Source organism: Macrosteles quadrilineatus, unplaced genomic scaffold (genome assembly GCF_028750875.1).
Source record: "Macrosteles quadrilineatus isolate MER2022 unplaced genomic scaffold, UCM_ALF_1.0 Scaffold_3__2_contigs__length_128488019, whole genome shotgun sequence".
Taxonomy (NCBI): Eukaryota; Metazoa; Arthropoda; class Insecta; order Hemiptera; family Cicadellidae; genus Macrosteles; species Macrosteles quadrilineatus.
In genome coordinates, this window is record NW_026542596.1 from 69,742,486 (window position 1) to 69,755,253 (window position 12,768).

General features: G+C 32.8%; 1 protein-coding gene across 1 annotated transcript in view; it reads left to right on the forward strand.

The window, feature by feature from the left end:
- LOC128989287 (RING finger protein 17-like) overlaps window positions 1-11,873 on the forward strand; it is a 199,596-nt gene extending 187,723 nt beyond the window's left edge. The window contains exons 35-36 of the mRNA XM_054411166.1: window positions 6,303-6,459; window positions 11,117-11,873. Of these exons, the coding sequence (XP_054267141.1) occupies window positions 6,303-6,459; window positions 11,117-11,212 (253 nt within the window). The 3' untranslated portion in view covers window positions 11,213-11,873. The remainder of the gene's footprint in view (window positions 1-6,302; window positions 6,460-11,116) is intronic.
- Window positions 11,874-12,768: the final 895 nt, after the last annotated feature.

The following is a 12,768-nucleotide window of genomic DNA, read 5'->3' on the forward strand; positions in this document are numbered from 1 at the left end:
GTCTGTGTTACCACAATCATTCAAGCAAAAAAGACCCAATTTGAATTATATTCAGTACAAATGCGTAAACCTATGTTTATTCAAACAAGTTTGTGAAGCAGCATGATCGGACATGGGAATGGGGTTTTATAGGGTGAAAAAATGGTTTTTCTCATTGTTGACTCATTAAACCAAATGTTATTGAAATAGATTTGATAAAAAATCAAATAAGTAGGGATGGACGAGATTGGATTTTTAGTTCGAGACGAGACGAGACGAGATTTTTTATTTCTCATAAAATTTCGAGACGAGATCGAGACGGGATTTCCCTTCTCATACACAACGGGAAATGCACGTTCAAAATTTTTACCTGATTTTGTAACATTGTTAGATGACTGTTTAAATACAAAAATAATGATAATACACAAGAATATTTACAATCTTTTATTAAAAAACATCAGCATAACATTTTTTTATTAATCACGCCTAACTTATTAAAAATGCTTACGATTAGGAAACATAGTGATATCAGTTAGGATAGAGTTCAACTTATCCTAAAATAAAATAAATCATAAAATAAAAGCAATATTAATTTTTATAAAATAGTTACTTGTTTTGACTTTTTATAGTAATAAAACATTCCTCACACTGCTTACACTTAACAAATCTTCTCAAATGTTATTAAAGTAATATTTTTAAAATAATTAAAGTAATATTTACATTTAAAGAATTAATTAAATAAGAACGCCTTCGCAAAGGAAACGCAACTACAACACGCTCCTGTATTGCGGGTATTGCATTGACTTTCTGCAGGCGTTTTTAATTTTTTTTTTTTTTTTTTTTTTTATTCTCGTCTCGATAAAAATCTCGGCCAAAAAGAAATCTCGTCTCGTGTAACGAGATATAAAATTTCCCGAAAATTTCCCGAAATTTCGAGACTTGACCATCCCTACAAATAAGAAAAATAGAAATTAGCTTAATACATATTTTTGTTTATAATTACTTTCATAAAAAGATATTTAGATAGAATTTTTTAGGGGTGTGCGAAGCAGCAAAAAATTTTCGATTCGAAGCAACGATTCGATTCAAAAGATTTTCGATTCGATTCGATGCAACTCGATTCGAAGCAATACGGTATTTTTCTATTCATAATTGTCAATTGAGTGGATTAACAATAATTAAAATGTATCACATTTGTGTAATACAAATTTTTGTTGATGTGGTATTAGGCCTATTTCATACTTAACATATGAATTTTAGGTGAAAAAATATTTATTTTCAATCATATGTATTAGAATAACTGCTGGAAATACCAGTGAGCTGCTTTACTTGCCTATTTCATAATTTTTACTTGAATTGGCTCAACTGCAAGAAAGAAGAAAATATTTTTTTTATCAAGACATTCATTCTCATTTTAATAACTGTTTAAATAACTAAATAGGTGCCGGTAGCTAAATTACAACAAATTTGAATGGAACTTAATATAAAAAGACCATTAAGAAATAAATTTACATATCACAAGTTTAGGGCCTGTGGACCGGCTTCAGGACTGCAAGCAAGAAGAAAATAAAAATAATATGTTTCCACCATGCAATATGTATCATTCATTCCCTGCCTCCTAACCTCCTTAGTATAATAACCTCACACTTACATTATTTGTTACATCATCATAAATAAAGAATTATTATTGGCATCAGTAGGCCTACAGCTTTACCTAGGCATTATTTTTAAAGGGCCTAAAATAGTAATAGGCTAGAAGCAACATGTCAAGTGGAGAACTCATTGAAGAAAAGATATTGTGTAAACTAATTTCCTATAAAACTCAAAAACAGTAAATAACATACAAACATTGTTTATGGTATAATTAATAAGGACTAAAAAATGCATATCATGTCATACAGTAGTATAGACCTACTGCAAGAGATTAAAATCCTAAAACAACTGATTTTGATAGCTAATGAATGAAAAGAATTAAAAATCCATAAAATAAAGCCAAACAATATCACAACTAATTAGGTACCCGAAAAGTAACTCTTAAATAATATATAGAAGATTAAAATAATATTAAATCAAGAGACAAGAAAGTTAAATGCTATCTTCTAGCCTAGTGCCCTTGGCAACACAGGTCAATGTTTTTAAACTACCCTCAATGTTTTTGGAACAGCAGGGTCTTTTTCTCTTAAGGAAGGGTAGTAGTATGTCAACAAAAACAATGAATCAGTCTCACCAGCCAGGCCCGGGCAACGATGTGTGAATTCAAGGTCATAGACCCTCCCCCTCCCCTCTTACACCACCCGGTTGCTACCCAGTTGCTTCAATTGCTGACAAAATGCAAGTGATGAAACAAGGAAGTAGAGACAAAGAAATATATTTCTTTATTCAAAAACACAAAACTGTTAGAGATTATTTTCAAAGAAATTAATTCAATGTAATTTGTGAGTTGTAAATATTGTATTGGATCTTAGAAATATATTTTTTTAACCCCATCTAACCAAGATACAGATCTGTTCACTATATCAGATATTTCTTTTGTTTATAATTTATTATGTGAAATAATAAAATATATTTTTAATTAGGTATTGAATAAACAATAAATGATTATACTAGTATGTCTGGATAAATAGTCTTTCTATTTTTTTTACTTTGTTTTCTTTGCACTGTTAGTGTTGCGTCACGGCTTTTGTCTTGTTACTCTTATCAGTAGACGACTAGACCTGGCTCTGGCTAGTGGCAGTGCGGCAATTGCTCTGTTGTGTCTTTATTCTTAAAGGTCGTGAGCCAACTTAATTTTTAATTCTCATTTGAACATTTTAATTCCTCTGTAATAATTAGGGGTCTGCGGGTCCCCGATTTTTTCGGGTCGGGTCGGGCCAGCGGAAGGCCCGAGACACCGGGTCGGGTCAGAGATTTGTTCGGGCCAAGATCGGGTCGGGCCAAAAAAAATAATTATTAGGCTATTTTTAAAGTTATAATAAATAATTTTCAAAGAAACACTCTTATATACATTATTACAGAGGAATTAAAATGTTAAAATTAGAATTAAATATTAAGTTTGCTCACGTTTAAGAACAAAGACACAACAGAGCAATTATTGCCTTACTGTCACTAGCCAGAGCCAGTCGTCTACTGACAGACAAAACGACGCAACAGTGCAAAGAAAACGAAGTCAAAAGAAAGACTATTTATCCAGAGGTACCAGTTTAATTATTTATTGTTTATTCCATACCTAGTTTAAATTATATTTTAGTATTTTATTTACATAATAAATTATAAACAAAAGAAATATCTGATATAGTGTACAGATCTGTATCTTGTTCTTTTATTTTCCTATTGTCCTTTTTGTCATTCAGTAACAAAACAAAACAACACTTCTGATCGTCTGGTTCGGCATTTTATGGTCACCATTTATTTTTTTTTTTTTAAGTATCAAGTATCAACAAGTCTACAAAGAGGTTAGGCCTAAATATTTTATAATTTTATGAAAGTTTTCATCAGTAAAATTATTTTTTTCTTAAGTTGGATTGAGTTTCAAAAAACATATTTCTAAGATCCAATACAATATTTACAAGACACAAACTACCATGAATTAATTTCTTTGGAAATTATCTGTAACAGTTTTATATTTTTGAATAAAGAAAATATATCTTTTTGTCTCTACTTCCTTGTTTTGTTACTTGTATTTTGTCAGCAATTGGAACAACCGGGTGGCGTAATAGGGGCGGGGGAGGGGGAGGGTCTATGACCTTGAGTGTCCCCGGGCCTGGCTCGGGTTGTGTAAGAGGGGAGGGGAGGGGAGGGGGAGGGTCTGTAACCTTGAGTGTCCCCGGGCCCGGCTGTGAGAGTGATTCATGGTTTTTTGTTTACATTCTACTACCCTTCCTTCCGAGAAAAAGACCCTACAGTTTCAAAAACATTGACTTACAGTATAAAAACATTGAGTTGTGTTGCTAATTAGGGCACTATAATGTCTCTGCTGTCTGCTTATGTTGCCAAATTAGCATTTAACTTTCTTTTCTCTTGATTTAATATAATTTTCTATATATTAAGAGTTCCTTTTCGGGTACCTAATAATTGTGATATTGTTTGACTTGAGTTTATGGATTTTTAATTCTTTTCATTTATTAGCTAAAATCAGTTGTTTTAGGATTTTAATCTCTTGCAATACCTATAACTGTGCCTATAACTGTGTATCTATAACTGTGTATGACATGATATGCAATTTTTACAGTCTTTACTATAACTATACCATAAACAATGTATGTGTGTTATTTATTGTTTTAGAGTTGTATAATAAATTAGTTTACACAATATCTTTTCTTCAATGAGTTCTCCACTTGTCATGTTGCTTAGTCTATTACTATTTTAGGCCCTATAAAAAATAATTCCTATGTAAAGCTGTAGGCATACTAATGCCAATAATAGATAATTCTTTATTTATGATGATGTAACTAATAATGCTATTGTAAGTGTGAGAGGAGGTTAGGAGGCAGGGAATGAATGATTCATATTGCATGGTGGAAACATAGAATTTTTATTTTCTTCTTGCTTGCAGTCTTGAAGCCACAGGCCCTAAACTTGTGATAAGGTTAATTGATTTGTTTATGATCCATTTATATTAAGTTCCATTACAAACTTGTTGTAATATAGCTGTTTAGATATTTCAACAGTTATGAAAATGGGAAAGAATGGCTTGATAAAAAAAATTATTTTCTTCTTTCTTGCAGTTGAGGCAACTCCTAAGCTGTAAACAAGTTATGAACATGAAATAATATACATAAATACAATCTTTTTCCATATGTTATTTTCAAGTAATATTATAAAAACAGATAGGAGTTAAAAAAAGAAAAAAAATCCGGTAATTAATAATTTTTGGCCCGACCCGATTTTGGCCCGAAACCCGAGGACCAAAATTATTGGCCCGACCCGACCCGACCCGAACCAAAAAAGTCTGACCCGCAGACCCCTAGTAATAATAGATATAATAATATAAGAGTGTTTCTTTGGAAATAAATTATTCTTTTTTTTTCTTTTGCCCCAACAAAAATTCGGGGACGGGGACCGGCAGACACCTAACAAAAATACCAAATGAATCAGTCTATAACATTAATCTTACTAGTTAAGTATTAAGTAACAATTTTTCAGACTTATTTTTAAAATGATTTTGGAGTAACCTACCTTGTTTTGGCTAGGTTCACAGTAGTAAAATATTTCACACACTGCTTACATCAAGACAAAAAACAAACCTCTAATCATTTGCAATGTCAAAACAAAAAAATATAAAACAATTAAAGCTATATTTAATGCAAAGAATGTATTAAAAAAGAACGCCTTCGTAAAGGAAACGCAACAGCAACGCGCTCCTGTATTGCGGGTATTGCATTGACTTTCTGCAGGCGTTTTTCGTATATGGATACTGACTCCCTCGTGAATCGAATCGTTTTTTGACCACCACTGAATCGAATCGCGATTCGATGCATCGAATCGAATCGAATCGAAATTTCGATGCATTTTCGATGCATCGCACACCCCTAGAATTTTTCATAACTACAGATTTTGGCTGGTTTGCAACGTGATCCAATCAATTCCAATTTTTATGATTTATCTGTCATATCCTCTTAGTAAAAATTGGCAACAGCTGGTCCATATTGCTGTGATGTCTACTTCAGTATACTAAAGCTATCCAGAAAGTAAAGAACGTTTCGTTATGGCTTTGCTAGGCGCGCGCCAATCTCGCACATTTTAGTGCGTGCACACTCGGCAACTTAAAACCGAAACTTCTCCTCAAGTTTCACGTACTTTGTGGTTTGAAATTGTCGCACAACAAAGCGAAAGACCCGTTATCAGGAATCTGCGGTATTTGCGAACTTTTCATCAACCTTAGCGACCAGTTCCATCAGTCACAATGCTCGGGCGTCCGCCCTTTGCTTCGTCATGACTCATGAGCGTCAGATCGGCCATTTTTAATCTGAATGGACCATTTTCTCAGAACTTTCAATCATTACTTTTTTTCCCTTAAACTTGGCGATAAATGTTTATCGATTTTAAGTTTTATGCCAACACAAACCGTATCACTGACCGCACCTCTTAACTGGCAGTATTTTTAATCGTAGCGCTCATCTTAAGTGGAAATTGTAAAAAAACAGGCAGCACGAGAATGCTCCCGTTGTCACGGCTGGACACCGACTGAGTTGCCGAGTGGGCACGCCTCAAAATGTACGAGATCAGTGCGCGCCTAGCGGCGTCATAACGAAACGTTCTTTACTTTCTGGATAGTACAATAGTCAATGATAATAGTAATCCTGTGACTGGTTGTCTTATTTCAGACTGAGAGATATAAAGGCGGAATGGACAGAAGTGCCCGTGCAGGCCGTTCAAGTGAAGCTGCACAACGTAACAGAAGGGCCAAATTTTGAAAGGGAGCTTTGCAGTATCTCCCTCTCCAGCTGCTTTAAGTACCCACCCTACGTAATGGCCATTGAGGTGAATACAGTAGAAACCCCCATATAATCCTGTGTTGCATGAGTCAATGATGTGAAACCGCTTGTTTTTGTCATTAATTCTATTCGTTACATTTTTCAGTGTATTTTCATGATAACTTGTTCATTATTGTGGGAGAGATTCACTATGTTGTTGCTGTGTGTTGATGCAGCCAAAATTACGGATTGTAGTCCTATTGACATTGTTATAAAGATTACGCAATTTTGTATTGCTGAAACTAAAACTGCTGTTCTATTAAAACCTTATCAGGCCTCAACCCTAAATAGTTTTCATAAATTGTTTATGAAAAAGGTCATAAACAATTTTAATTTGTTGCATGTTAAGGAAAATCCTGCCATTCCCCTAATGGAAATCTGAATAAAAATTTGGCCCCGAATTAAAATTACAATCCCGCCATCTCTAGTTCTACAGAAAATTTTGTAAAAAACAAATTCCACTTAATTAAAAAAAGTAATATCTGTCGCATATCAATGTTAGTTTAACTAAACATTACATTTTATTAGCTTGCTACGTGCATGCACAATATTCTGGTAACTAAAATATCATTTTTAAGTTAGGCTGGTTCTTTTGAAGCTCAATTGTATGCGATTAATAATTTGAATATCTTAGATTTTTGCTAAATAAAAAGTACATTAGTACTTATATTGAAATAATAGTTTTTTAATAGTAAATAAGTAGGGACATTACTCAATAGTACTATATAGGATGGAGAGGACACAGCTAACTCACCTGATGAAAGGTTGCAGACGAGTCAAAGAACACATAAAACACTCACATAATAATACTTGATATTTTGCCTCTTTCAGTAGTATTATTATGTGTGCGTTTTATGTGTTCTTTGACTCGTCTGCAACCTTTCATCAGGTGAGTTAGCTGTGTCCTCTCCATCCTATATATTTATTTAATCCAAGCTAAATGCTTTTTCCTAAAAACATTACCTCAATAGTACTATATCAATACCGGTAGTACTACTACCAATAGACTACTATCAATATTAACTAGTAGTGTATTATCAATATTAGTGAATGTAGGAATGGTAGTATATTTAATCCAACCTAAAAATGTGTGTTTTAGAAATACCGTATTGAATTACAAAGCTAGAACCCTTTAATTTGCCTATTAGTGTATTTTTTCTATAAACCCTCCCCCCCCCCCCCCCATAATCCCTTTGGGAGGTGCAAATTTCTTAGTTTAGCCATAGACTAACCAACACAGGTAGAAATTTTAGAAATCGTGTCTAGTTCATGTCCGGTGACACTGATTGCTAGTGTGTGGACTAAATTTTGTTTCGAGGTTTTATATTACTAAAATAACAAGAAACAAATTTTAAACCAAACAAGACCTCTACAGTTCACCCGACAGAACTAAAAATAAAATTGGCTTCAACTGTTTCATAAGGATTAGAAGGAATATATTTCACCTATGGTTTCGCCTTGCCTTGCTACAGCCCTGTCACTACCCTGCCCCACCATTTTGTTTTATGAATTTGAAAAATTTTCATCATTTTTTGTAGTTTTGTATACTTGTCATAAATGTTTGTGCAAAGTTTCAATTTTGTATCTTTAACCAGTTTAAAAAAAGTATAATAAGTGATAAAAAACAAAAAAACAAAATGGCGGCTGTGTGTAACTAAGGACTTCCAGACAATTTAAATATGATATTTAGATATGTTTCTTACTCAGGAACAATTCCCAGAAATATTGGTAGAGAGTTCTCTGATACCTTGTATACAACATGTTTAGTTTCTCTAGCCCAAAAAGGTAATCCCTGTAAAAGATCTGATATTTCTAGTAAGGTTATGACCCATCCGTAAGTTTGCACACATCATCAACCAAACTGTTTTGATCTGTAAATGTATAATAAAAGTTAAAAAGAGATTAACGTCCATACAGTAGTGTACACTAATTTGGAAAAGTCCTGATGTGTAAAAAGTTGTTTTTTTATGATCTGATGGTAAAAATCCAACTAACAACCTAAAATTCATCAATGTAATTCAGTACGTTGGTAGACACAGTTGTATACTCATGCCTAAAGTCGGGACCACGTAAGTTTGCAGATGGTGGCAGCCAATCAAAAGACAAGGCTAATGCGACGTTGCCACATCGCCCGTTGACAACACCTATTTAAATATACTAAGCAATATTTTCAAATCAGCTGGTATTATTAGATTTGGCAACACCGCACGGTTCTCATTGGTTCATTCAAAACCATATGGTAAAAAGGCTCCTCCCTCAACTGCAAACTTACGTGGTCCCAACTGTAATGCTTTGTTGATTGTTCAAAGTAGGTAACAATAACCTATAAAAAGTATAAAATCACCTGAGTACTGCCAGAGTGATCCTGTTAGTCCTTACGGATTACGCGTTTCAAGGAGCTTAAGTCCTCATCATCAGATCTTGTACAAGAAACACATCTATCACTTCGAAAAGGTCGTCAAAAGTTTAAATACACAACACGGACACATAATAAATAAACTTGTTTTACAATTACGGGTAGGCCTACCGACAAAAACTTGCAATGTCCGACCGCACAGTTGTAGGTTAAAGTCATGACTGCGATACGGGAGGTGGGCGGGCGGTGGACTTTGTACTTCTCGGCTCTTTGTTCATCAGCTGATCTTGGTTTGTTATTATAGTAACAGAGCGTTGGACTGGAAACTGATTTTGTCGTTTAATAATGTGTTAGGTTAGGTTTTGGTAGTTTTATAAATTTTGAACTCTTCTAAAGCGTCCATAACGTTGCCTTTATTGCAAAAATGTAGAGGGGTTAAATTTGTGTTAAAATCACTGTAGTTATGATTTTCATTTACAAGATGAGCTGCAAAATTGGATTTGAGATGATTACTTGCTTTAGGCAAATATTCTTTAAATCTAGTTTGAAATGTCCTGCCTGTTTGCCCAATGTAAATTTTGTTGCAATCGTCACTTGATAACTTGTAGATACCAGTTCAGTCGGCTGTATTATTTACTCCATTTTTATCAGCACTGTTTAGTAGTTATTGTAGTTTATTTGAGGTTTTAAAAGCGATATTGATGTTCTTTTTTCTTAATTTGTTTGCTAGAATGTTTGGTAACTTATTACCAAATTCTGATGTTACAAAAACTTTCCTTTCTTTTGGTTTATCTTCATTCCTATTGTTCTTTTTCTTTAATTGTTTTTTAATTATCTTGTCTATTATAACGGGGCCGTAACCATTTTTATGTGCAATGTATTTAATAGTGGTTTTCTCTTTATCAAAGTTTGCAGAGCTAAGTGGTATTGATAGGAGCCGATGAACGAAACTGTTATATGCAGCCATTTTATGCTTAACGGGATGATGTGATGTTTCATGGATTGTAGTATCTGTTAAGGTTGGCTTCCTGTAAATATTGAACATGAAAAGTTTGTCACCTCGTATGACAGTTAAATCCAGGAAATTGAGTTTATTGTCCGTTTCTAGTTCTATTATAAACTGAAGTTTAGGGTGAATGTTATTAATGTACTTATTAAACAGCTGGAGTTGCCTTGTATTGCCGTCAAAAAGTATTGCTATGTCATCAACGTATGGGTGAAAAAACATAATCTTATCTCTCTAGCGGTTGTTATCTGCCCAGATATGTTTTTATTCAAAATCGTTGGGGTATATTTCAGCTAATATTCCTGATAAAGGTGAACCCAATGCTAGTCCATCTGTCTGTGTGTAAAATTCATTATTAAAGGTGAAATAGTTTTGTTGTAAAACAATTTTTGTTAATTTGATCAATTAACTGATAGCTTTTTCACTGAGGTCGAAGTTTTGTTTCAGATTGTTTTCTAATATTTAAATAGTTTCGGGTACTGGAACATTCGTGTATAAGTTAACTATATCGAGTGAAGCTAATGTATATCTACTTTTCAACTCAACTGTTTTAATTTTTTCAATAAAATCTGTACTATTTGTGAGACTATGGCTATTGTTCAGTTTCACTTGTCCTTTTATGATTCGTTCTAGTTTTTTAGCAATGAGGTAACCTGGAGCCGACATGTAATTAACTAAAGGCCGAATGAGAACATAATTTTTATGAAGCTTCGGTAATCCTTTTAGTTGTGGAGCCTTAGCGTTGATTTGCTTTAAAGATCTAATTTCCTTATCTGTCAATAACTCGTTGCTTTGGTTTAAAACCTTATTCAGGGTTTTTGTAAAATTGGCTGTGGGATCCTTATTTATTTTCTCGAGTTGATTTTGGTTAATAAAGTTTGAAACTTTTAGGTTATAATCAGATTTGTTTAGGATTACAAGAGAATTACCTTTGTCAGCCTTAGTAACAATCAAATTATTTTCTTTTATTTTGTTTTGTATGGATTTTAAAATTCTCAGTTCATGTTTATGCATAATAGTTAGCTTCTTATTTTTGGAAGCTTTGTTCAGCCTAATTATTTTATTTTATTTCTCATTCACTAGAACTCTAACGGTGTTCTGAGTATTATTATCATGTATCATCTTGATAGCTGATTCAGTATGAATGATCTCTGATAGTAAACTATTCTTACCATTGTACAGAGACAAAACAACTCAAAATATGAAACAATAACCTCATAAATAATAGGTATTCGCTTATTAGTTTTGATTGAAATGTTGTGTTTGGAATATTATTTTTAACTGTTGGCCTTGATGTCACAGAAACGATTCCCATGCTTTGAAGTGGAACTCTACAACAGTGATGGGGAACCAGCATACAAACCTCTGCTAGACGGTGGGATATTGTCCAGGGAGTGAAGCCTTCAGTGCCCTCTAAAATGCTCATAGTTCCTTTGTTATTGGTTCACACGGCAGTTGCTAGTCATTTGAACTGCTCTTTGTATTTCCACTAAGACTGCAGTTTGAAATGTTTTACCAAACTTGTATCTGCATTATGAGTTTAAAATTTATTCCAAATGCTCATAAAGTAACGTTTGATATAAGTCTTGTTATTTAGCAGTAGTTTGTTTTTTACTTAGTATATTTTGTCATTTAATTAAGGATGCGTACCAAGGACTGAATATTTGACAAGTTTAAATGCTTCACCTAAAATGTATGTTTCTATCCCTATTATAACAGAGAAGACTTAAAATTTTAAAATTGGCTTCTGTGGTTGGATTAATTTGTTAAAGTCAATTGCATTCAACATCTTATCAATACTTTTCAAATCGTTATTTTAGGATTGGAAAACACATCTTGCCTAAGTATTTAATCAGTCCTTTACTTAATAATTTTTTGTTAACAACTTGAACAACTGATGTATTTGTTACACTTTCGATTTTTCATTTATGTATTTGGTTTATGTCAATACTGTTAATCTATTCTACTTTAATGAATAGTTCCATTTTGTTGTGTTACCTTAATGTATCTTGGTTAATTTACTTAAATTAAGAAAACACTATTTATATGTAAGTTAATAAATAAATTATTGTCATTATTAAACTGTTTTAAGATATTTTGTAATTCAGTGCAATAAACAAATTCTACTGGCATACGAGTTGTTTGATCATAAATTGGTCTGTTATTTATGATTATAGGCTAACATAAAAATCTTTCCTGCGCCTAAAGAACCTTTTTCATGACATTCCTTTTTTTATCGAGTTTGAAAATCTTACTCAATAGCCTACTGGTATTTTATTTTTGTGAAAACATGAATGTTTTTCATAACAAATAAAAAAAGAAAAAAGGGCATAGCTTCAGTTCCAGTTTGGTGTTGTTGCTAAGCCAAGAAGGGTATATTTTATAGCAGATTATTTAGCACAAGTGAAACCAGTTACATTCCAAATTGTTGATAATAGTTTTAAGCAATCTCCTTGTAACCTTTAACTTTAAGATTTCTTTTACAGTAAGCTACTGTAGGAAATAATTCAACGATAAACATATTTTGTGATAAAATGTTCTTGTTGGTAAATTTATTATTGTGACAGAATACAGTTTTGTATTTTGAAATCTGTACAGCAAATTTTTTCTACGATTGGTTATTTGATATAAATAAAGATTTATAAAGATGTTGTGTATAATTTTAACCCTCATTTTGATACAGTCCAACCTCTTTAATCCAAACTAATTGGGACCGGGGGTAGTTCGGACTATTGAATAGTTCGGATTACAGAAAATATTGTTGTTTTTACATAACAATTGCTAGGGAAAAGTGAAAAATGCTTTATAAAGTAAAATACAGCATTTATTTAATACAGTAGTAAACATAGGGAATAAACAGTACGGTATCTATTGTAATCTTACAATAGAAACAATTACGGAGCGTATACCAATAAATACAGTATCCAATTAAGAACTACATGTCTGTGTATAGA